Here is a 21,535-nt window from a genome sequence, read left to right on the forward strand (position 1 = left end):
GCCCAGGTTTGATCCCCAGCATCTGATTTGGTCCCCTGAGCCTGCCAGGAGAGATTTCTGAGTGCAGAGCCAGGAGTAACCCCAGAGCAACCCCGGTGTGGCCCCCCCCCCCAAAAAAAAAAAGAAATGAAAAAGAACTAAAGGCTCTTAGACCACTCTGTTTGCCCTTGTATCACTAAGGCCATCTCCCCACCCTCATGAGGCAGCTTTGTGTGCAAGGTCCTGGGTTTGGTCCCAGGCGCTGCAAAAAGAAACTGCTGAGTAGATGAGCAGCTTAGCCAGTGAATTCCAGAGTGACCTTGGAAAAGTTCTTTAGTGGAAAATGGTAATGACTTCTCAGGGTTGTCTAAGGATTTGCTGAGATAAGGTGACTGAAGGTGTTTCATGAATACAAAATAGGGTACCCAAATATTAGGGATCCAAAGCCCTGAGAACAAAATCCAAAGAACCATATCCATGAGAATGACCCATTTTCCGAGAAATCACCTGGCTAAAGGTGGAAGCATTAATCATATGAATCATCACAACTAAATGGGATAGATAGCACAGGTCATTCTAGTCTGCTGTTCTGTCCAAAAAACTGCATCTATCTAAAGGAACACAAAAACCAGTCACCAAAACCTGTGTCCGGGGATGAAAAGATAGTCCAAGGTAAGGTAGCTGATTATATAGGCTGATCCCAGTATCTCATGGTCTCTCAAGAGTGAGTGAATCCCTGAGTAAAGTGCGAAGACTTAAGCACAGCCAGGTTTGTCCTCTCCAGGGAAAGAAGAAAAAACCTGTGACCTGAGATTTGGGAAGCAGGGGCGGTACCAATTGTATACCTTGCATACCTGGGCAGAGCATCATCTAAAGCAGATTGATATGGGTGTTGGGGACATTTACTGGCCAAGGGAGGAGTGGAGAGGAATAGAGGAAGGTTGTGCCTGCCATGTAGTCATTCATGTTTTTCTGGTAGAGGTCCTCATGGGGTGGACCAGGGTAAAGACTAGATATGCCCAGTTCCAGAGCTGTGACTCAGACTAGTCCTCTTGTCCCATTAGAACTGAGCTGAGCAGGGGCAAAAGTGATAGTATAGCAGGTAGGGCATTTGCCTTGCATGTAGCAGGCCCGGGTTCGATCCCTGGCATCCCATATGGTCCCCTGAAGTGATTCCTGAGCACAGAACCAGGAATTACTTCTGAGGGACACTGGGTTGTGGCCCACAAACAAAAACAAACCAATAAACTGAGGACACATCTCTTCCTTCCTTGGTGACTTATTGCTCAGCTGGGCAGGGAACACCCCACAGGTGGGGCCAGGGAGGCCCCCAACTCCCCCAGCAGTTTGCACACACCCACTCTGGTCTGCACATCTTTTCTTACTGCTGGAGGAGTAACATCTCCTTATTTCTGGGTTGTCAGCCTCAGTACTAGAGGTATAGGAGGCTCTCTGCCCAGGCGTGTTCCTCACTCTCTGAATCTGTGGATTCTTTAGAAACAATGCTAGCCTAAAGGGCTGTGGGCCTGAGAGGATGCCTGTGGGGGTAGAAGGACCCTCCTTTCAGGAGTTCCCTTTCAAAGCAGCATCACTTCCAGAGCTGCAGAAAGAGCCAGCGTTTGCAGCCAGCCAGCCTTGGATGCAAGCCACATTTGCATTATCAGTAAAACTGGGATGGAAAGTCCACCTGCCTCAGGCTGGTTCTAAGGATTTCATGAGTGCCTGTGGAGGCCCTGGCACAGAGCCTGGCCTGGAACAGGTGCACAGGCTAGGCGCTCAGACTTATTTTCTGCCCCAACGCAGCGACACCTTATCCTCTGGTTTGACAGGCCTGATGCCCTGCTACCTCAACAGGCTCATCACCACCCCTCCACAGGGTTCCATACCACGTAGCCCCTTCTAGGTCATTTTCATCCAGAAGCCTACAAAGCTTCTGGTGATCATTTTCTCTGTTTTTTTTTTTTTGTTTGTTTGTTTTGTTTTTGGGTCACACCCGTTTGATGCTCAGGGGTTACTCCTAGCTATGCGCTCAGAAATCGCCTCTGGCTTGGGGGGACCATATGGGACGCCGGGGGATCGAACCACGGTCCATCCTACGCTAGCGCTTGCAAGGCAGACACCTTACCTCTAGCGCCACCTTCCTGGCCCCTGGCAATCATTTTCATTCATTTTAATTTACGCTGCCTAGTTCACATTGAACAAAACCCTCCAGTTGGGAGACCTGTTTTCAGCAGATGTTTAGCATTGCTAAAAGCCTGGTTATCCCCTCTACTGTCTTGAGACTTCCGCAAAATGCTTCCCTAAACTCTCACCTTCCAGCCCCCCAAAGTCTCCTGCCTCTGCACAAACCGTCCATATGCCAGCTCTGCTCTGTGTCCCTGGGAAGCCAATCCCTTCGTGAGAGGACTCTTGTTTCCACTGGCTTACACTCACTCCTTCCTCCTCAGACAAAGCTTTCCCTCAGCAGACACTTAATTACAGACTGTCACACAGTCTCTCATAATTGTAGGCCTTGTCTCCCTCATCAGGCCCAGCCCGGCATGTCTGTTCTTTCCCCATTCTCTAAGGCCTGACCCAGCACTTGATCAGCAAGTGTTTTCCATGCCCAGTTCACCATCAGGCTGTCTTCTGTGACCATCCGGGCCATTTCTCCTGCCCTGAGGAAACTGTTCACTAGTTACACTAGAGCTCAGGACTCCAGCTCTTCACCAGCAGTTCCAGGCCAGCCAAGTGCAGAAATATGACAGCCTAGGGGCCGGGCGGTGGCGCTAAAGGTAAGGTGCCTGCCTTGCCTGCGCTAGCCTTGGACGGACCGCGGTTCGATCCCCCGGTGTCCCATATGGTCCCCCAAGCCAGGAGCAACTTCTGAGCCTGAGCGTTACCGGGTGTGGCCCAAAAACCAAAAAAAAAAAAAAAAAAAGAAATATGACAGCCTAGGGGCAAAAGGGGAGGTCCAATGGGCAGAGCTTATGGCAGACTTGCCTGAGGCCCAGATCTGACCCCAGCGCTTCATGGTTCCCTAAGCACTCTCATGAACAACTGAGCAAAGAACTGAGGAGCAGAGAGCTGCAGTAGCCCCTGAGCACCATCATCAGGTATGGCCCCCAAACAAAGAGGAATGAAGGCCGGAGAGATAGCATAGCGGTAGGGTGTTTGCCTTGCACATGGCTGACGTAGGATGATAAGCTGGGTTTGATTCCCAGCATCCAATATGGTTCCCCGGAGCCTGCCAGGAGCAATTTCTGAGCGCAGAGCCAGGAGTAAAACCTGAGTGCCACTGCCGGGTGTGGTCCAAAAACCAAACCCCCCCCCCAAAAAAAAGAAACCTCAAAACAACAAAGAAGAATGAAGATGGCCTGGCTATGGAGGCCAGAAACTGGCTTTCACTTGACCCCAGCCATGGCCTTGCTCAGGAAGCCATGACCTGTTGACCTGCTGCCTTTCAGTGAAGCAAATAATAACTTTCTGATGCTAAAAGTCAGATTTTGTTTTTCTTTTGGGTAGTCTTGGTTTCTGATTCCAAGCTGATTCCAAGACAGGCTAAGGGTGACTGCACTACTGGCTATCCAGGACTGGCGCCCAGGAATCACAGAGGCTTCACCAACCTCATTAAGTTCTTGTGGATTAGATTGAGTTCCTGCCTGGGTGTTCAATTCCACAGCCATTACCCCAGCCAGGTCTGACAGCAGCTGCCAGAGTTAAGCAGGGGAAAGGTAACTGGCTTCAGAAACAAACAACTCCTGCCTGACACAAAGATGGGACATGGGTCACTTTCCTCTTCTGTAAAATGGGAATAAATGGGCTCCCATATCATGGGATTATTGCAGGAATACATGGAGAAGACCATAGCCTACTTGGTACAATCCCTGTCACTCACTGAGGCTCCAATACCTGAAACCTTGATTACATAAATTCTTACTCTGATAGCAATCTGGGCTGGAGAGCTACCTCCAGCCCAATTGATAGTAAAGAAAGGCACAAGTAAATTAATTTAGGGGCATAGCCAGAAGGCTGGTTTCAAAGCTAAACCTAAGAGTAGGTAAGTCACTTGCCTTGCATGCACATAATCTAGATTTCATCCCTAGCCTCCCATTTGGTTCCCAAAGGAGTACTGCTAGGAGTGATTGATCCCTGAATGCAGAGGTAGGAATAAGCCCTGAACATGCCAGGTATAGCCAAAACAAAACCCCAAACATAATCAAAGCTGACCAAAGAGAATTTCTGGGGCTGGAGCTCAAGAACTTAAAGTTGATAAAAGTAAGCACGCCTAGGGCCGAAAAGATAGTACCATATATAGGGTGCCTGCCTTGCATGCAGCTAACCTGGGTTTGATCTCTAGCATCCTGTACAATTTCTAGTTCCACCAAATGTGATCCCTAAGCACAGAACCAGGAATAGGCCCTGAGCATCACAGGGTATGGCCCCAACCCTTGCCCCCAAATATAAATACAAAGCCCAACAAACTATAAGCAGCCTAAATTCTATTTATATGAAAACAAAGGCAGAGAGAAAGAGAGAGGTAAAACCTAACTAGAACACACTTTCCTAAGTAAGGTTCCAGGACCAAATTCATGGTCTGAGGCAGCCTTCAGAGATTTCCTGGAGCAGGCAGCCTCTGACAAAGCGAGCCTTGAGAGGAAGCCAGGGTGTGACACACAGGCGCGCGTGCACACACACACTCTCTCGTGCACACGCAGACAAAAGATGCTCAAAGCGAAGAACAACTGTTCAGAGTGGCTGGTGCCTCCCGATCCCTGGGGTGCGAAGAAATTGAAATCCTTATGGAGCCTCTGTGGCAGCTTCCCCGAAGGGCCTAGGCTGAGACATTCCTGAACCCATAGGAGCTTCGGGGAGGCGGCCAGCATGTGGTGCCTACAAAGCTGGGCTGGCAGCCAGCGCACTGGGTGTGCCTGGTTACAATTTAGGATGAGAAAGCCAAGGAAGGTGATGATTCAGTCCCCACCCAGTCTCAAGCTAGTTCCATTTAAATTTGAGATGAGCTCAGAGGCTGAGGAAATGTCAAGCAAACCCTCTTACAGAACAGATGCCAGACTCAGAAGGCAGCCCGAGGGGGGAGGCTACCAGGCTGGAGCAGTCTGGAGCAGAGCCAGGGGCTATGTGGCAAGAAAGGCCCAAAGGCTTGGTCTCAAGCTGACCCCAACACTGCTATTCCATGGGATCCCAAATGAGTCCCTGGTCTTCTCAGGGCCTACTATTCATTCACCTGCGAACAGGGAGAACACTGGCTTCTGATTTCCTCCCAGGAATACAGTGAGAACAATGACCAGGAAAGAGCCCAGCGGATTACAGTGGCCACCACGGCAAGTGAGAGATGAGAGGATTATGCCTGGTCCTTACTAGAACCACCACAAGGAACCTTCTTTGTTACCTGAATCCTACTACAGGGGGGAGAAGAGACTCAGCCTCTGTAATGTCTCCACACATGGTGACCCAGATATTACTGGGACATGAAAGTTCACACACTTGAGGGCCTACTGTGTGCTACCGTTTTCTCTATCTCATATCAACTATTCTCACCACCATCTTACTGGGCAAGTCCGATTGTCTTGAGTCCAGATGGGGAAACTGGACTCAGAGACTGTCACTTGGTCAAGATTGCATGGTAGTGAGTGTCTGCAGCCTCAAGCTCATACGATTTCAACTCCATGAAAGAGAATTGGGCTGCTAAGAAGCCCTGCTCACAAGCAGTCACCTCCTGGAAGCTCCTCGGATGCCCTGTCCAGACAGGATCTTTCCCACGGAACCCCCAGGCACGTCATCAGCAGCACTCTGAGCAAAGGAGCACACTCACTCTGTTCTGTGAATGAGCTCACCTTTAACAGGTAAGAGGAGACCAAGTACAAAATGTCAGAGCTGGCAGCTCCTGAAAGACTGTCTTATCCAACAGCTTCATTTTTCAGAAGGAAAACAGAGCTCAGAGGACAGTCTGCAGTCACAGTGTCACAGCCTTAAAGGCAGGGAAGCCTGACATCTGCCTCTCCAACATCCTGGCGGTACTGACTCCTCCCCAGTTTTCCAAGTTGGCCTCAGCCCTATGCTCACTCCAGTTTTCTAGATAAGGCTGAAGCCCAGGGGAAGTGGGCCCTCCGAGAATGGGTGAAATGTAGGGAGCTGCTTCTTTCACGTCAGGACTGGGAGAGGAAGAGCTACACCAATCACTAGCACACGGTAGGTCAACAACAGGTGTTAAGACTGTCGTTCTATGCCAGTAGGCAGGTGACCTCACAGAGGAGTGTCACGAAAGAGGATCTCAGGGTTCCCAGTGGATCCTGGCTCTCATCTTGAGGTCATCTCTACAAGACCTAATCTCCAGCTCCTTCTAGGATCCTGGTCAGCCAACTGCAGCTGCCTGTGGACCCTCAGGTAGCAGGAGCTCTTTGCACTCCTTCTACAAGGGAGAGGGAAAAGTTGCCAGGTTCCCAACTCCAAATTATTCCCATGTGCCACTGGCCAGGCAGAGACCTTCCTTCAATAGCAACAGGATGACCATGGAAAACCCAACAGCCTGCCGGCACCATTCTCTAGCTGGGCCCAACAGCCTCTTCCCAAACTCACTGAATCAGGGAGCAGTGCATCCAGAAGAAACCGGGCAAGGATCTTGAGCCTGCATCCTGTGCTACATGAGCTGTGCAGGACCAGGTCCTGTGCCTGCATCTCTGTGCTATATGCTAGCTGTGCAGCCCCAGCAAAACCCTTTCTTTCCTTCTGTTGGGCTTGGTGTCAAGTCAGCCTCACAATTCCCAAAGCACAGTACCACCTACCATCAGGTCTTGTGAGGCCGCCACACCTATTCCTGCTTTACAGATGGGGAACTGATGCCTAGGAAAGCAGAGGAGCTCACTCAAAGTCACAGAGCGTGCAAGGGGGTGGAAGGCCCCAGAGAGTTGAACAAATTCAAAGCTCCATGGCAGTGGGAAAAGAACAGCTCCCAGCTCCCCTTTTTGATATCCTAAGTGCAGAGAGGCCAAGGCAGCACAGACCTTCCTGGTTTACCTACAAAGTTGGTGGTGGGGAGCGCACTCTCCCAGCTATCAACCCCTGCCTGCCCGGTGGCAGCACTCCCCCCTGTAAAATTTCACGACTTAAGTTGGCAAGAACACAGCCCCCACCTCCAGCTGGGTCTAAATAGACGCCCAAGTGATATCACATCCTGCCGGCTCCGAAATAGCCCAGGCCTGCCCACAAGCCATCACAAAGTGCCAGGCCATGCAGGGCCCAGTGGGCAGGGGTGCCAGGCCCCTGCGCCCTCTATACACTCAAGCAACCAAAGCAGAAGCTCAGAGCGGGAAGGCCCCCATCTGCCAGAAGGCCTGGCCCCTCCCCCTGGACCCCTTTGTTGGGAGGCCCCGGAGCCTCCTGCCCCCCTGCCAGCCCTTGCCCCGGTGCTAGCCATGGAGCCTCGGCCGCGGCCAGCCTGCGGGTGGACTCCGCCCGACTCGGACACCCCACCACTCACATTGCTTCAAGAGCTCCAGACACAAAGCCATGAGGGCCGGGTGGGGGTCAGAGACCCAGAGACCGGCAAAGACAGAAAGAGGGCAGAGGGGGAGACAGACACGGAGCCGGGCAGAGGAAGCGAGGGGAGGGGGCCGAGAGCCGCGGGGAAGGGGGGCCTTCAGCGCAAGAGACACGGGGCGGAGAGGCGGTCAAGACAGAGTGGGGGGCAGGGGGAGCGAAGCGGGACCCCAGCCCAGAGATGGGGTGGGGAGGGCCACAGAGAGCGAGGACGGGAGTGGCGGCAGCGACAGGGACGCGACAAGGCAGGGGGCGCGAAGGAGGGCGCTGGGCGGAGGCGAGGGTCCCCGGAGAGGGACCCCAAGGGATGCTACGCCGGAGGTCCCAAAGTTTCGAGGAGGCCAGAAGCGGGGTGGGGTGGGGGTCCCTGAGGCTCTGGGGGACGCGGGGGGCAAGACGCCAGGGGCTGGGGTCCGGATGGAAGGGAGGGCGCCCAAGCCCCCAGGATGGGAGGAAGCCCGGGGGTCGGGAAGGAGCGGCTCCGCTTCCGCAGACGGGGCGCGTGGCGAGGGGCCCCGAGATGGTGCGCCCAGAAGGGGGAGGGGAGCGCCTGGGGGGCTGAGGACAGAGACAAAGAGACAGCGGGCAGGGAGAGACAGAGCGGGCGGGCCGCAGCCCGAGGCCGGCGGCGGACAGAGGAGGAAGCGCGAGCGAGCGGACGGGCGGGCGGACGGGCGGACGGACAGACGGGCGAGGCGAGGCGAGGCGAGGGCGGGGCAGGGCCGGGCCGGGCGGGGGCGGCGCTCGTCTCCTCGCGGGGCCGCGGCGGCTCCGGGCGGCGCTGGGCGGGCCCCGGGCGTCCGGGCGGAGGAGGCGGCGGCGGCGGCGTGGCCCGGACAGACGGACGGAGTGACGGACGGACGGGCGGGCGCCGGGCAGCTGCGGCCGGCGGCGGGCACTCACCCTCCTCCCTCACGCGGCCGGCCCGAGGCTCCGGTTTTGTACGCGCGAGGGGCGGGGCCTCCGGGTTAAAGCCCCGCGCCGGCCCCGCCCCGCGCCGCCCCGCCCCAAGCGTCAGCCGCGCGCGCGCACTCGCACTCGCGCGCCCCGGGACTCCCGCCGAGGCGAGGGCGGGGGCGCGCGCGCCGCCAGTGCGCAGGCGCGCGGCGCTCTGAGGCCGCCTACGCCCCGGCCCTACGGAAAGACCTCGCGGGAGCGCGCGCCCACGTCGGCACGCGCATGCCTGAGCACCGCGCAGCGCCGCGCCCGCGGGGGCTGCGGGGGAGAGGCTCCGCCCCTCGGGCCGCCCCGCCAAACCGGTTCCAGCTGGAACGAGACGCATGCTCCTTGGGGGACCCTGCCACCCGGCTTCTCCCACAGTGCACCGCGGCGACACCTCGCTGTTTTGGGGGGAAAATGAGGCTCCGTGCGGGAAGCCGCCTCTCAGGCCCTGCACGGTGCAGTCGGCCCTCAGGCGCCCTGGGCCTCCCAAACGGGGTGCTAGCTGCCCCCCTACACCGCGGTCCTAGCTTGACTCTCTTGGCCAGATGGCCCCAGCTTGCTTCTTATTCTCAGCCGAGCCTCTGGAGGCCTGCGACCTTGGACAAGATGTGCCCTGCACCTCCCTTGCTTTCCTCCTCGAGGGAGGAGTAAGATCAGCACGCTCCCTGTGTCCTGAGGGGCGACTCGGCCTCAGTCCAGAAATCACACCCTTCACGCCTCATGGCCCTGCCAGTTCCGCTCTCCCCGTCATGGACATGGGGGTGGGGTGGGGTGTCATTTTCCTGGTCTAACTTCCTTTCTGCCCTCCGGTGTCCCAACAGAGCCCACTCCCTAGGGCTTTGCCATCTCCAGGTGCCATGGTGTCCTTTTCCTCCTCCCTCCACTCCCTTCCTTTCCTCCCTCCCTTCCTCCCCCTCTCCTCTTCCTCCCCTCCCTCCCTCCCTCCCTCCCTCCCTCCCTCCCTCCCTCCCTCCCTCCCTCCCTTCCTTCCTTCCTTCCTTCCTTCCTTCCTTCCTTCCTTCCTTCCTTCCTTCCTTCCTTTCTTCCTTCTTTCCTTCCTTCCATGCAGGGGGCCCCTGGCAGGCTCCTTCCCATCTCTGAAGAAAGGAATCGCTCTGCAAAGTTGTGACAGTGTTTTTGATACCAGGGTTGCAACTTCTGCTTAAATGTACAATAATGAAAGCAACGGAAGGTTATAGAGCCATTTTGACGCCAGGACTACTCAACGCTTCGTAGTATTTCAAAAGTACTCAATTCCACCGACGGCATTATACCAAACCTGTGTGCTATCAATAATTTCTTTACTGTTTTTAAGTGGATTTACTTCAGCCATTTCCGAATCCCCTGCCTCTACCGTCCTATGCAGGGAGGCACCCTGTTACCTTAGGACCTAGAGTACTTTCATATTAACTCCAAGTCTTTGCTGTAGGCTACACTGTTCACACTGAAGCGTCATTCCCCACGGGCCTCCCTCTTGCCCACACTCTGTACACTTGTCTGCCTCTATTCCTCCCACGGAATGTACTCTCCGTGAAGAAAGGAGATTCCACTTGCATCTAAAACACGGCCAGATTCATGTGAAGGGCCATCTAGCAGTGAATGGTCTGTGAGCTGTCTGTTGGGCCTTAGTTCTAACCTCTCTGCTCCAAAGCATGTATGTCTTTAACTGGTAGGAATGCCCTTTAGTTTGAGGCCAGCCTTGTGGTCTTTAAGCCTCCTCATTGTTTCCCAGAGACTTAATGATTCTTCTTACAAACTTAGAAGGAAAATTCACATACAGCAGACATCTTACCCACGAGGGTCCAGATCCCTTCCCCATCCCCATTCCTCCAGGGAGGAGTGTCTAGTTCAGTGGGGGGAATCCTGATTTTCTGAACCCCCCCCATCCTTTCACCCTATGGTCCTTACTTAGGGGTCATGGAACATTGCCGGGATCACTCCACCAACATCTAATAGCCCATGCTGCTATTGAGTCTCTCAGAAAGCCTTGGGACTATCCCATATACCATATTTTCCGGCGTATAAGATGACTTTTGGAAAAAAAAAAAAGTCAACCGAAAATCGGGGTCGTCTTATACTCCGAGTATATCCCGAAAAGTGTTTCAATATGCTGCTAAACGAAAATTGTCTGAATATTGCCACAAAACGAATTTTCCAACTCGATCCTGCACCAATCACTGCCAGGCTGCTCGGACCACCTCTCTAAATCAGCCAATCCAAGCAGGCTTTTGATGCATGCAAATTAGACAATGTTCTGGACCCGAATCTACACTGTCAAAAGCCTGCTCAGATTGACCAGAGTCAGAGAGGAAGTCTATTACAGTATAACCTTTGAAACTTTGCTTGTTGTGATTGGCTCACTGTGGTACATACAGTTGCAGCACAGGAACGTCTGTCTGATACAGCGAATATAGGCCTAAACCTATGTTTTAACTGCAAAATTAGGGGGTCGTCTTATACGCCCAGTCATCTTATACACTGGCAAATATGGTATCTTTATTAGAATCCCAGGGTGACCCTCCCACCCCACTACACACACTCAGAAAATGGGGAAATCAAGGTTTGGGAGTGAGGTAGGTTCAACTGGGAAAAAGCTCCTGACTGACTCATGAGGTGACTTAGCTTGGCATTCACTTTCACCAAGATGCAATTTCTTTGCAATTATCTGTGACTATATAAGATGCATGCATTAGTTTAAACTGGGTTAAAACGGAAATGTCAGCCAGCTTTAAGTGTTTTGGCCCCATTGTTAATCCAAGGCAGCACCCTTTCTCTGCTTAACTAAATCTCAGCTCTGAAATCCAGGAATCAGAGATGAAATGTGAGTTAAAAACCTCTTGGGGCTGGAGAGATAGCAGGGAGGTAAGGCATTTGCCTTTCATGCAGCAGGTCATTGGTTCGAATCCCGGCATCCCTTATGGTCCCCCGAGCCTGCCAGGAGCGATTTCTGAGCATAGAGCCAGGAGTAACCCCTGAGCACTGCCGGGTGTGACCCCAAAACCCAAAACCCAAAACCAAAACAAAAGCAAACAAAACCAAAACAAAACAAAAACCCTCTTAAGGTCTGGAGAGATAGGACAGTGGGTAGGGCATGTGCCTTGCCTATGGCTGACCCTGGTTTGATCCCAGCATCCCATATAGTCCCCTGAGCACCACTAGAAGTGACTCCTGAGTATAGAGCCAGGAGTAACCCCTGAGTAATGGACAGATGTAGCCCCAACACACACACACACACACACACACACACACACACACACACACACAAAACCTTGTCTCAGCTCTTTGGACATGATGGCCTGACAGGACTCTGGTACGGAGTGGGGTGTCCATCTGACAGGAATGTGTGTGGAGTAAATAACCAGAGAAGACCCAGGACTTGGCCTGAGAGTATGAGGAGGACAACACTGCCTGGGAAGCTGACCAGAGCAGGACCTTTTCAACTCTCCCCACTCACAAACTCCTATTTGCCCAAGAAACACCTCAGATACATGATGTGGCTAATTTTTTTTGTGTGATTGTGCATTCAGAAACCTTTTACTATTTCTAATTTTTTCATGACCCAATGAAGGATCGCCAGACACAGTTTAAGACCAGGGACTGTGGGGCCAGAGCGGTGGCGCAAGTGGTAAGGCGTCTGCCTTACACGCACTAACCTAGGACTATCCCCCAGCGTCCCATATGGCCCCCCCAAGCCAGGAGCGATTTCTGAGCACATAGCTAGGAGTAACCCCTGAGTGTCACTGGGTGTGGCCCAAAACCAAAACCAAACAAACAAAAACAAAGACCAGGGATTGCACTGAGTACAGATCCAGGAACAAGTCCTGATTACCACTGGAGTGTGGTGGTAAGGAGTGAGGGAGAGAAAGGTTCTGGGGGAGGGAGTCGGAATGAGCGGAGAGCTGAGCACTTACATGGATGGGGTGTGTGGGGTCTAGAACCAAGGATGAGACCAGGATCTACCTATTCTGGAAGGTCTCAGAGGGACACTGTGGCACTTAAACCAGCACCCAGGGCTTGTGGGCAGGAGCAGAGGAGCTCCAAGGTCAGGGGCCATCCCAATACAATACAGCAGGCCCTGTTTACGTGAGAATGCAGTTGGCAGGAACAGGGGATGTGGGTGGGAGGTGTGGCCCCGCTGCACCCCCATGGCTGGCTGAGCCCTTGGGTGATGTCACAGCTTCTCTTGTGATTCAGAGGGAGTGGGAGCGAACAGAGAGGGTGACAGGCGGGGGGGGGGGGGCGCTAGAGACAGAGGGAAGAAAGGGTGGGAGAGAAGGGGAGAGGACCAAGGTCGCCCCAGAAAGAGGTGAGATGAAAGGAAGATGGAGGGGAGGGAAAGCTAGAATGGAGTGAAGGCAGAGGGGAGATGGAGATGGGGGAGAATGAGAAGGGACAGGAAGGAGACAGGATGTAGCAGGTAGAGAGAGGACTGCCCCACCCCTGTCATGCCCAGGTAGATGCTCCCAGGAAACCTACATACATCTCAGCAGTTTAGCTGCAGAACCCCCTTTTTGCCTCCCCCCATTAGTCACCTGCTAGAGCCATTTCTGGAATGTGGAAACTGAGTTAGAAAGCAGGGATAGCACTACAGTTGGGGCAGAGTGAAACCAGAGGTTCTGGGTGCTGGGTGGGAAGATCAGGGTCTTCAGGGCCACTCCAAAGGGCTCAGCCTTTTCAGGCTCTCAGGCACCAGGCGCTGCCTCCCCTCTCTAGTGAGTGCACGTGGGAGAGTGACCTGGCACTTCAGGGCCAGCAGCACTCAGGGTATAGGGCTTAAATAGTCCTAGGCCATGCAGGGCCAGGATGCTCACTCCTGGGAGGCAAATGTGGGGGTTGGGCAGCCTTTAGAGTGGTGTGACCCTGGCCCTGGAGCTGGACTGATGTGTCTGTATGTGTTGGTTCATGTCTCTGGAGGGCTGGGGTGACAGGCTGGGCTCCATGCATTGACTTATTGTTTGGCCTTCCAAGCCTCAGACCCCTGGAGTCCACTCTCAACAGGTGATGATAGAAATCTTGTGCAAGCAAACATGAGCTCTCCTCTCGCCCTTAGAACCATCTCTTCAGCCCTGCTGTGTATATCTTGCACATCTGACAATGGTGATGGATGCACGATAGAGAGTTGCTGCTCACAGCAGACATGACTGAATGATATACTTACTATGACAAGCTTGTGGCAGATGGCAGGGAAGAACTTGATTCTAATACGCATTGTACATCATCATCACTTTCACAGATGGCAGGGAAATGTCGGGGTGTTTTGTGTGTCTGTGAGGGTGCCCTTTCCTTGCCAGCACAGAGATGCCAGATGATCCAGAGGCAGTTTGGGGCACAGGTTTGAGATTTTGGTGGCTTTGGTTCTCCCTGAGGGGTAGATGGTTTCACCTGAATGTGGAGAGCTCACAGGGTGGAGGAATGAATCTTTTGGAGATACGTCCCTGTCCCTCCCAGGCTGAGCCCTGAAGGTAGCTCATGTGTCGAATAACACAGCATAGCCACGTAAGAAAGTATTAGCAGGTGTGTCTGCTGAGGTCAGGGTGTTTGTAGTTTTTCCCATCCTAAGTAGGTGAAGGGGACCAGGAAATGCTCAACTGGAGCACAGGTATATGGGAAATCTGGATCCAATTCCCAGCACTGTGTATTCTCCCAAGGTCTGCCAGATGGGACCTCTGAGCACAAAATCAGGAGAAACCCCAAAGCACTGTGAGGCATATTCCCTATGCAAACAAAAGTAGGTCAAAGGTGGGAGGCCACTACTGGCTCTCTCTCTCTCTCTCTCTCTCTCTCTCTCTCTCTCTCTCTCTCTCTCTCTCTCTCTCTCCCCCCCTCCCCCCCCCCATCTGTTTCTCTCACTGCCAACTCCACTTCTAGCACGGCATTTTCTGTTTGTTCATTTAAATAAGATCAATTTCCAAATGGGTTCTTGGATGCTGAGAAATATTTTTCTTTCTTTCCGAAAAGGCCAAGTAAGTTTGCGCTCTCCCCCTTTTTGTCCACACCTGGTTGTGCTTAGGACTTATTCTTCTTTTTTTTTTTTTTTTTTTTTTTTTTTGGTTTTTGGGCCACACCCGGCGGTGCTCAGGGGTTACTCCTGGCTGTCTGCTCAGAAATAGCTCCTGGCAGGCACGGGGGACCATATGGGACACCGGGATTTGAACCAACCACCTTTGGTCCTGGATCGGCTGCTTGCAAGGCAAACACCGTTGCGCTATCTCTCCGGGCCCAGGACTTATTCTTAATTCTGAGCTCTGGGATCACTCCTAGCAGGGCTGGAGGAACCACATTGGGGTGCTGGGGATCTAATACAGGGCAGCTGTGTGCAAGGCAATCACCCTACCCACTGTGCAATCTCTCCAGTCCAAGAACAAATAAGTTTGGGAACCTCTAGTTTAAGGGTACAAAACTTCACTGTGCCTATAAAGACAGGTATATGTGTGTGCCTACACAGATGTGAGATTTTGCTTTAAGATACTTCCCTAAATGTCTTGATCTGGGCTAAAGTTCCCAAACTGAAAAAAACGAGAGGGGCTGGAGTGATAGCATAGCGGTAGGGCATTTGCCTTGCACGCAGTTGGCCCAGGACGGACTAGGTTAGATTCCCAGCGTCCCATATGGTCCCCAGAGCCAGGAGCAATTTCTGAGTGCATAGCCAGGAGTAACCCCTGAACGTCACTGGGTGTGGCCCCAAAACAAATAAAAACATATAAAACCCTTGAAAATAATGAGCACCTTACCCTTGTTTTTTTTGGGGGGGCACACCTGGTGGCACTCAGGAGTTACTCCCGGCAGGCTTGGGGGACCATATGGGATGCCAGGAATCGAACCTGGGTTCATCCTGGATTGGCCTTGTGCAAAGCAAATGCTCTAGCACTGTGCTATCTCTGCCCCCTTACCTGTGGGTCAGGTGCTAGGTTATCCACACCAAAGCTACTATGGGAAAGGACCTGCAAAAAAATTGCCCTCAATCCTCACTCCCTGTTCTTTCTTTCTTTCTGCCATTTGCCACAAAATTGCAATTTCCAGGAAAGGAAAGGCACAAGTGCCTGGCATGTGCCAAGACCTTGAGTTCCAGCCCTTGCCCTGCATGGTTCCCTGGCCACTGACAGGTTCAGCCCTGAGCAATAAAGGCCCAAGCACTGCTGGCCTGAGCCAGGCTGAGCTATGCTGAAGAAGGTCCAGAAACTTCATCTCTGAAAAATAAAAAAAAAAGGTGGAGGAACTGGAGTGAGAGTGCAGGGGTAAAGGGGTTTGTCTTATATGCAACTGACTTTGGTTGCTGTACCTGCACCATACAATACCCTGAACATAGTATTGTTAACAACACCAGACATTGTTATTGCCTGGTGAAGCTCTAGAAGCCTCTGAGTTTCACTGGGTCTGGCTCTGGAGGCCCCTGAGTATTTCTCAGTGGGCCCAGAATTGCGGCTCTGCAAAGCCTGAGCATCATCCTTGGAGCCTCATTTGAACCACTGATCAGTTGGCCAGGCCTCCAGAGCATATTCAGAGAGGCACCTCCCTTCCTCTTACTACAGCATCCCCAGCCATCCCCCCAAAAGAGTACATTTCCTGGTCCTCAGCTTTGGTCTCATGTGATTTGCTTTGACCAATCTGATGTTAGCAGAGTACAAGAGACTTGACATGCATTATGGGTCTTGTTCCCTCATACTTTGTCACCAAGAGGTCTGCCTACCCTGTCTCAGGCACTGATTCCAGGAGCAACCTTGACTCCAGGAGCAGGGCATGGAGATGGAGAGCAAAAGCAAACTACATTTATGGGGAACAAATACATTCTACTGTGTGCTGCTGGAACCATTGCTTTCTTGCTCCACAATAGTATTGTGATAAAAGGTGATGGATTGGGGGGGGGGGATGTTTAAAGGTCTAGAGCACACATTTTGCACGTGGGAGCTTTGGGTTCTGCTCCTAGCACTGCATGGTCCTCTTAGCAATACTGACAGTGATCCCAATACCAAGCTAGAAGTAACCTTTGAGTACTACTGATTGGCCCAAATACATACACACACAATGCCTAATACAGAATTTGATACTAAGAATGTTAGCAACTTAAAGATATATAGCAATGGTCTGGAGCAATAGCACAGTGGATAGGATGTCTGCCTTGCCACTTGGGTTTGATCCCTGGCATCCCATATGGTATCCTGAGCCTGCCAGGAGTAATTTCTGAGTGCAGAACCAGGCATAAACTCTGAGTACTGCCAGGCATGGCCCAAAATACAAAAACAAAAAACAATTTAGCACTGGGGGCTGGAGAAAACACAATAGAAGGACACTTGCCTTGCAGATAGTCAACTCTATTACCATTACTGCATGTAGTTCCCAAGTACCACCAGGAGTGATCCCTGAGCCAGGAGTAAGCCCTCCAACAAAACAACAAAAACAAAAGTATGTAGGACTGGCTCTGGCACCAAGTGATGACAGCAATAAGGGTTGTTCTAGTGGCCATGAAAAAAGGGTAGACACGAAATATTTGTGCCAAGTATCACCTTAGTTCACCACCTATAAAGTTCCAGCCAGTGACAGCTCAGCTGTGATGCTGGGAAGAAGGCTGAGCCACTTAGGTTTGTGTCAGTATACTCTGGCATTCATAGGATGATAAAATCACCTAAGGATACACTTCTCAGATAGGATCTCTGTAAGGGAAGAGAGAGGGGGATGTGGGAAAGGATAGTTTCCAGGTCAAACACTGCAATTCAGCTGGTCTTGTGTTTCCAAAGTACTCTGGGATGGTGCAGATGAGAAATTGAGAGTGCTTCAGGGAAGGTGTGGAGTTGTGCTTTCCAAAGTGGGGTCATGTTCATCATTCCCTGCTAGTGATGGATGGTCCAGGAGGCAATAGTAGCCTCAGGTGCATTGGGTAGGCACCTTTTCTTTATTTGCTTAAAGGTGTTTTTCCAGGGGCAGGAGTGATAGTAGTGGGTAGAGCATTTGCCTTGCACATAGCCGACCAGGATTTGATCCCAGGAACCTCATATGGTGTCCTGAGCACCACCTGGAGAGATTCCTGACTACAGAGCAAGAACTAAGCTCTAGCACCACTGGGTGTACACCCTTCCCAAAGATGGTAAATTTCCAGGGAGCACTGAGTAAATGCTTATTTTTTTTCTGAAAAGGGGATAGTAGGTCAAATTAGTTTGGAACATTCTGGCTTAGAGGAAACAGAAAACCCAGAATGTGCTGCGCTGGAAAATCCATTAACTCTGGTCTCTCCAGCCAGTAAATTATTTCCAAGTTAAAACCCAGTCTGAGGACAAGGGTCAAACCAAGTTCATGGTTAGCTGAAATACAGCACGTGGAACAGATAAAATCAAAGGTGGGGTTAAGGGGCTGGAGAGATAGCACAGAGGAAAGGTGTTTGCCTTGCAAACAGCTGACCCAGGAAGAACGGTGATTCGAATTCCGGCATCCCATATGGTTCCTTGAGTCTGCCAGGAGTGATTTCTGAGTGCAGAGCCAGAAGTAACCCTTGAGCACTGCCAGGTGTGACCCAACACCAACCCCCCAAAAAAGTGGGTTAAACATCTTTTGTTTAAGATTCTGGGGAATCAGGGGCCACTTCTATGACATTTGGTCCATCTGTGAGGGCCTGACAGTTGGTGCTCAGATCTGTTCATGAGGTGCTACTTGTACCCAGCGGTGTTGGAAGCTACTATATGGAAGGGAGCCATGTAGTGGCAGGGATCCAACTTGGGGCCTTGAGCATGGAAGGCTTTTATTCTGCCCTTCTAGTTATCTATTTGTTTATCCATGTGGCCCTTATATCTTCTCTTAATATTCTAAACTAATGAGGGAGCATTAAGAGATGCTCTCAGCTTCTTAAAAGGGCTTCCAGGAGCTGTAAAACCTTGAAGCTTTCTGTTCCCACAGTGCTCATAATTTGAGAGTAATATGATTCCGTTCATTGTGGGGGTGGCTGTTGGCTTCTGGAGTTAAGTTCATCACATACATAGAAAAATATACAGTGTTTGAAGTAAGTATGTGGCTAAAACTATAACCAGTTTTGGTGGAAGGGGCTGAGATCAAGGACATGTTAAAGCATCTGGGGGGCACCCACCTGTCCTGAGGCAGGGAACTGGCAGAGAAAACTGTTCCCTTATCCCCAAAGAACATTCTCCAGAGTTTTCTACACACATGGCCCTTGGAGGCCTTTGCCTGGGAACAGGAAGAGCTTTCAGAGAGCAGAGCCAAGAGCTTCAGAGAATGAATCAGGAAATCAACCCCAGGGAATAAACTTGGGCTCATAAAGAACATTCCAACCTTCTCTATCCCAGAGGATTTGCCCCGTTTCTACCTAGAACAAAAGACCTAGCACAGATCACTGAGTCTCTGAATCTCCCCTATTCTTCACTTTTCTGGGGTTTTCAGTTTTGTTATATTTGGCAGCCACAAATTGGGCTACTCTCAGTGCACTGCTTGAACACTGTTCTCACAATAGGGGGCTCTGCGGGGCCAGGAACAGAACCTGCATCTTCACATACAAAAAATATGTGCACTGAACCTATGGGCACCCCACGCCCCTCTAAACACGTAAGCTGCACTTATATCCACTCCTGTGTTGCCAGCACCTGCAGAAGGGGCAGAGGTTGGAGGTAGATCACTGTAACCCTTTCCCCAACTTCCTGTTTCCCTAACCTCTTTCTTTGGTATGTAAAATCCCACCTGGATTACAGGGCCTTCCTCACCTTGTTGGGTGGGGTTCTGAATAATATAGAAAAAGAGCTGGCTTTGGGTGTGCAAGAAAGCACATGGCTTAGGGAGCACAGGGCAGGGAAAGAGAGCTTGGAAAAGAAAGCACATGGCGCATAGGCAGCACATGGCAGAATGAGCACATGACAGAGAGACTGTAGCAGAGAAAGGCCATGAGGAATAAAGCAAGCTGACTCCAATGAATATCTTTTTTGATTGCTTGGTATATTATTTCTCTGCCACTACCCTGCTTCATCAGACCTGTCTTCCTGAGGGGTTATAAACACAATGCCTGGGCAGCTTCATCCAACTCGAGGACTCTATTTTTAAATTTTTATTCTACAGATCACTTTCTTTTTAGACTGTAGATCAGTCACTCAATAAAGTATAGCCACATGTAGACCCAACATATGATCAGGAATTCTCAATGTTATGTCCAGGTAAGACTTTGGGAGGGGTGGGTCTCAGGAGCAAGCCTATGTGAAAGGAACGTGAGTAAATGTGGTCAGAAAGTGTACTATCTATCCCCTCAGTCATCCAAATAGTTTCTTGGGCCAAAGAGACAGTACAGAAGGCAGGACACTTGCCTTGCATTTGCCTAACCTGAGTTCTATATCTGGTCCTCCAAACACTGCTAGGAATGATCCCTGAGTGTAGACACAGGAGTAAGTCCTAAACTCATGGCCAGGTGTGGCCCCCAAAACAAACAACAAAGAAAGTAAAAATAACAATAAAACAGACAGAACAAAATAATTAATTTCTCCAAGTTTCAACAGGGGTTTTCTTTACTCATTTTGACCCAGTCATAGGATTTACTGTAGCCAGTAGCATTTTAACATTTTGTTTTGTTTTGATTTATTTTTTTGTTATACACAGAAGTGGTCCTGGTCAGGAAATTGAACCTGGCTGGGTCTCCTATATGTGAAACATGTGCTCCAGCCCACTGAGCCATCTCTGTGGCCCTAGCCAATAGGATGTGAACAGATGTCACACAAGCAGGGCACTGAAATTTTCAGTGCTTCTGTAGTTAGACTGGCTCTGGTTCTCTGTTATCACCAGGAGAAACATGGCTCCTGGTGAGGACACTGGGGCCAAGATGACCAGATAACCCTTTGTGCCCAAAAGGGTCATGATAGGCATGTGAAGTAGATTTATCTCAGCTGAACCACAAACTTGGGAGAAAGAAATGATTGTGGGGGTTGGAGAGAGAGCACAGGAGGTTAGGCCCTTTCCCGATAGCAGATATGACCCAAATTCAAATCCCCAGTATCACATGGAGTCCCGTGAGCACCAGCAGGAGTCACTCCTGAGCACAGAACCAGGAGCCTCTGAATACCTCTGGGTATAGCACCTGAGCAAACCATAAAACAAGTATGAATTGTTATATTCCACCAACCTTGTGCATGATGATTATACAGCGTTAATGAACTATCACTGAGCTATCACTGAGCAATACCGAGACCTAAAGAGGTATGGGTGTAGTATCTGTTGCCTATCCTGTAACTAGGATTAGGGGAGATGAAGGAGTATAGGCTGGAGATGCTGGGGTGCTGTACATCCTCCCAGTCCCACCCCAGTAACATCTTTAAGGCTCTCATGGGACTGGAGTGAACTGCTGACAGGGCGCCCATGGAATTGGGTCTGAGAGCCTTGTGGAGACATCTAAGTATAGAGGATGTACTATCACTCCAGCCCCACTCTTTCCAGTATTATTTCCTTTCCCCAGTAGCAATCTGAGGCCTTACATACACCTTGGTTTACAATTGGGGAAACTGAGGTGCAAGAAGGACTGGTGAGTCAGAGCAGGCTCCTTCCTAAGCCAGAAACTTCTGTGATTGGCCTTGGTTTGGACATTCCTCAGTCTTTTGCTTTGCTCTGTGACAGATGCCTCTTTTTTCCTTTGGTCATGCCTGAACCATCGTCAGAGGCTCTACTATAGTACTTTTCTGAAATAGCATTGGTTTACCATAGTGATAAATTATTTAGGGCCACTCCCCTTGGTGCGTGGGGGAACCACGCAGTTCCAGAATTAAATCTCTATGGCAAACATGTGTCCAACCTTTTGGACTATCTCTCCAGACCTGCGGTATATTTTAAATCATTTTCTATTATTTTTTACTTAGGTTTTTAGGGGCACATACCCTGTGTGGCTCAGGAGCTACTCTGGCTCCATGCTTTGGGGATCATGACACACTGAACCTTAACCTCTAGCATGCAAAGCATGTGCTCAGACCATTGTGCCATCTTTATGGCCACCCGCTTCGCAGCGGTTGTTAGCTGTTGCTTCATGAACCGATGCTCAAACAGGTGCTGGTCCTTAGGCATACAAAGACTGAAGGCTACTGATTTAGAAAAAATGTCCCGAAGGGTCATCTGT

The 21,535-nt window shown here is 51.2% G+C and overlaps 1 protein-coding gene across 4 annotated transcripts in view; it reads right to left on the reverse strand.

The window, feature by feature from the left end:
• DLGAP4 (DLG associated protein 4) overlaps positions 1-21,535 on the reverse strand; it is a 225,283-nt gene that overhangs the window by 58,559 nt on the left and 145,189 nt on the right. The window contains exon 1 of one of the 4 annotated variants that reach the window (XM_049779148.1): positions 7,457-7,540. The exons of the other annotated variants lie outside the window; for them this stretch is intronic. Coding sequence (XP_049635105.1) covers positions 7,457-7,487 — 31 coding nt within the window. The 5' untranslated portion in view covers positions 7,488-7,540. Of the gene's footprint in view, positions 1-7,456; positions 7,541-21,535 lie in introns of those variants that run through there. 4 annotated transcript variants of the gene reach the window in all.

This window comes from Suncus etruscus, chromosome 9, assembly GCF_024139225.1.
Source record: "Suncus etruscus isolate mSunEtr1 chromosome 9, mSunEtr1.pri.cur, whole genome shotgun sequence".
Classification (NCBI taxonomy): Eukaryota; Metazoa; Chordata; class Mammalia; order Eulipotyphla; family Soricidae; genus Suncus; species Suncus etruscus.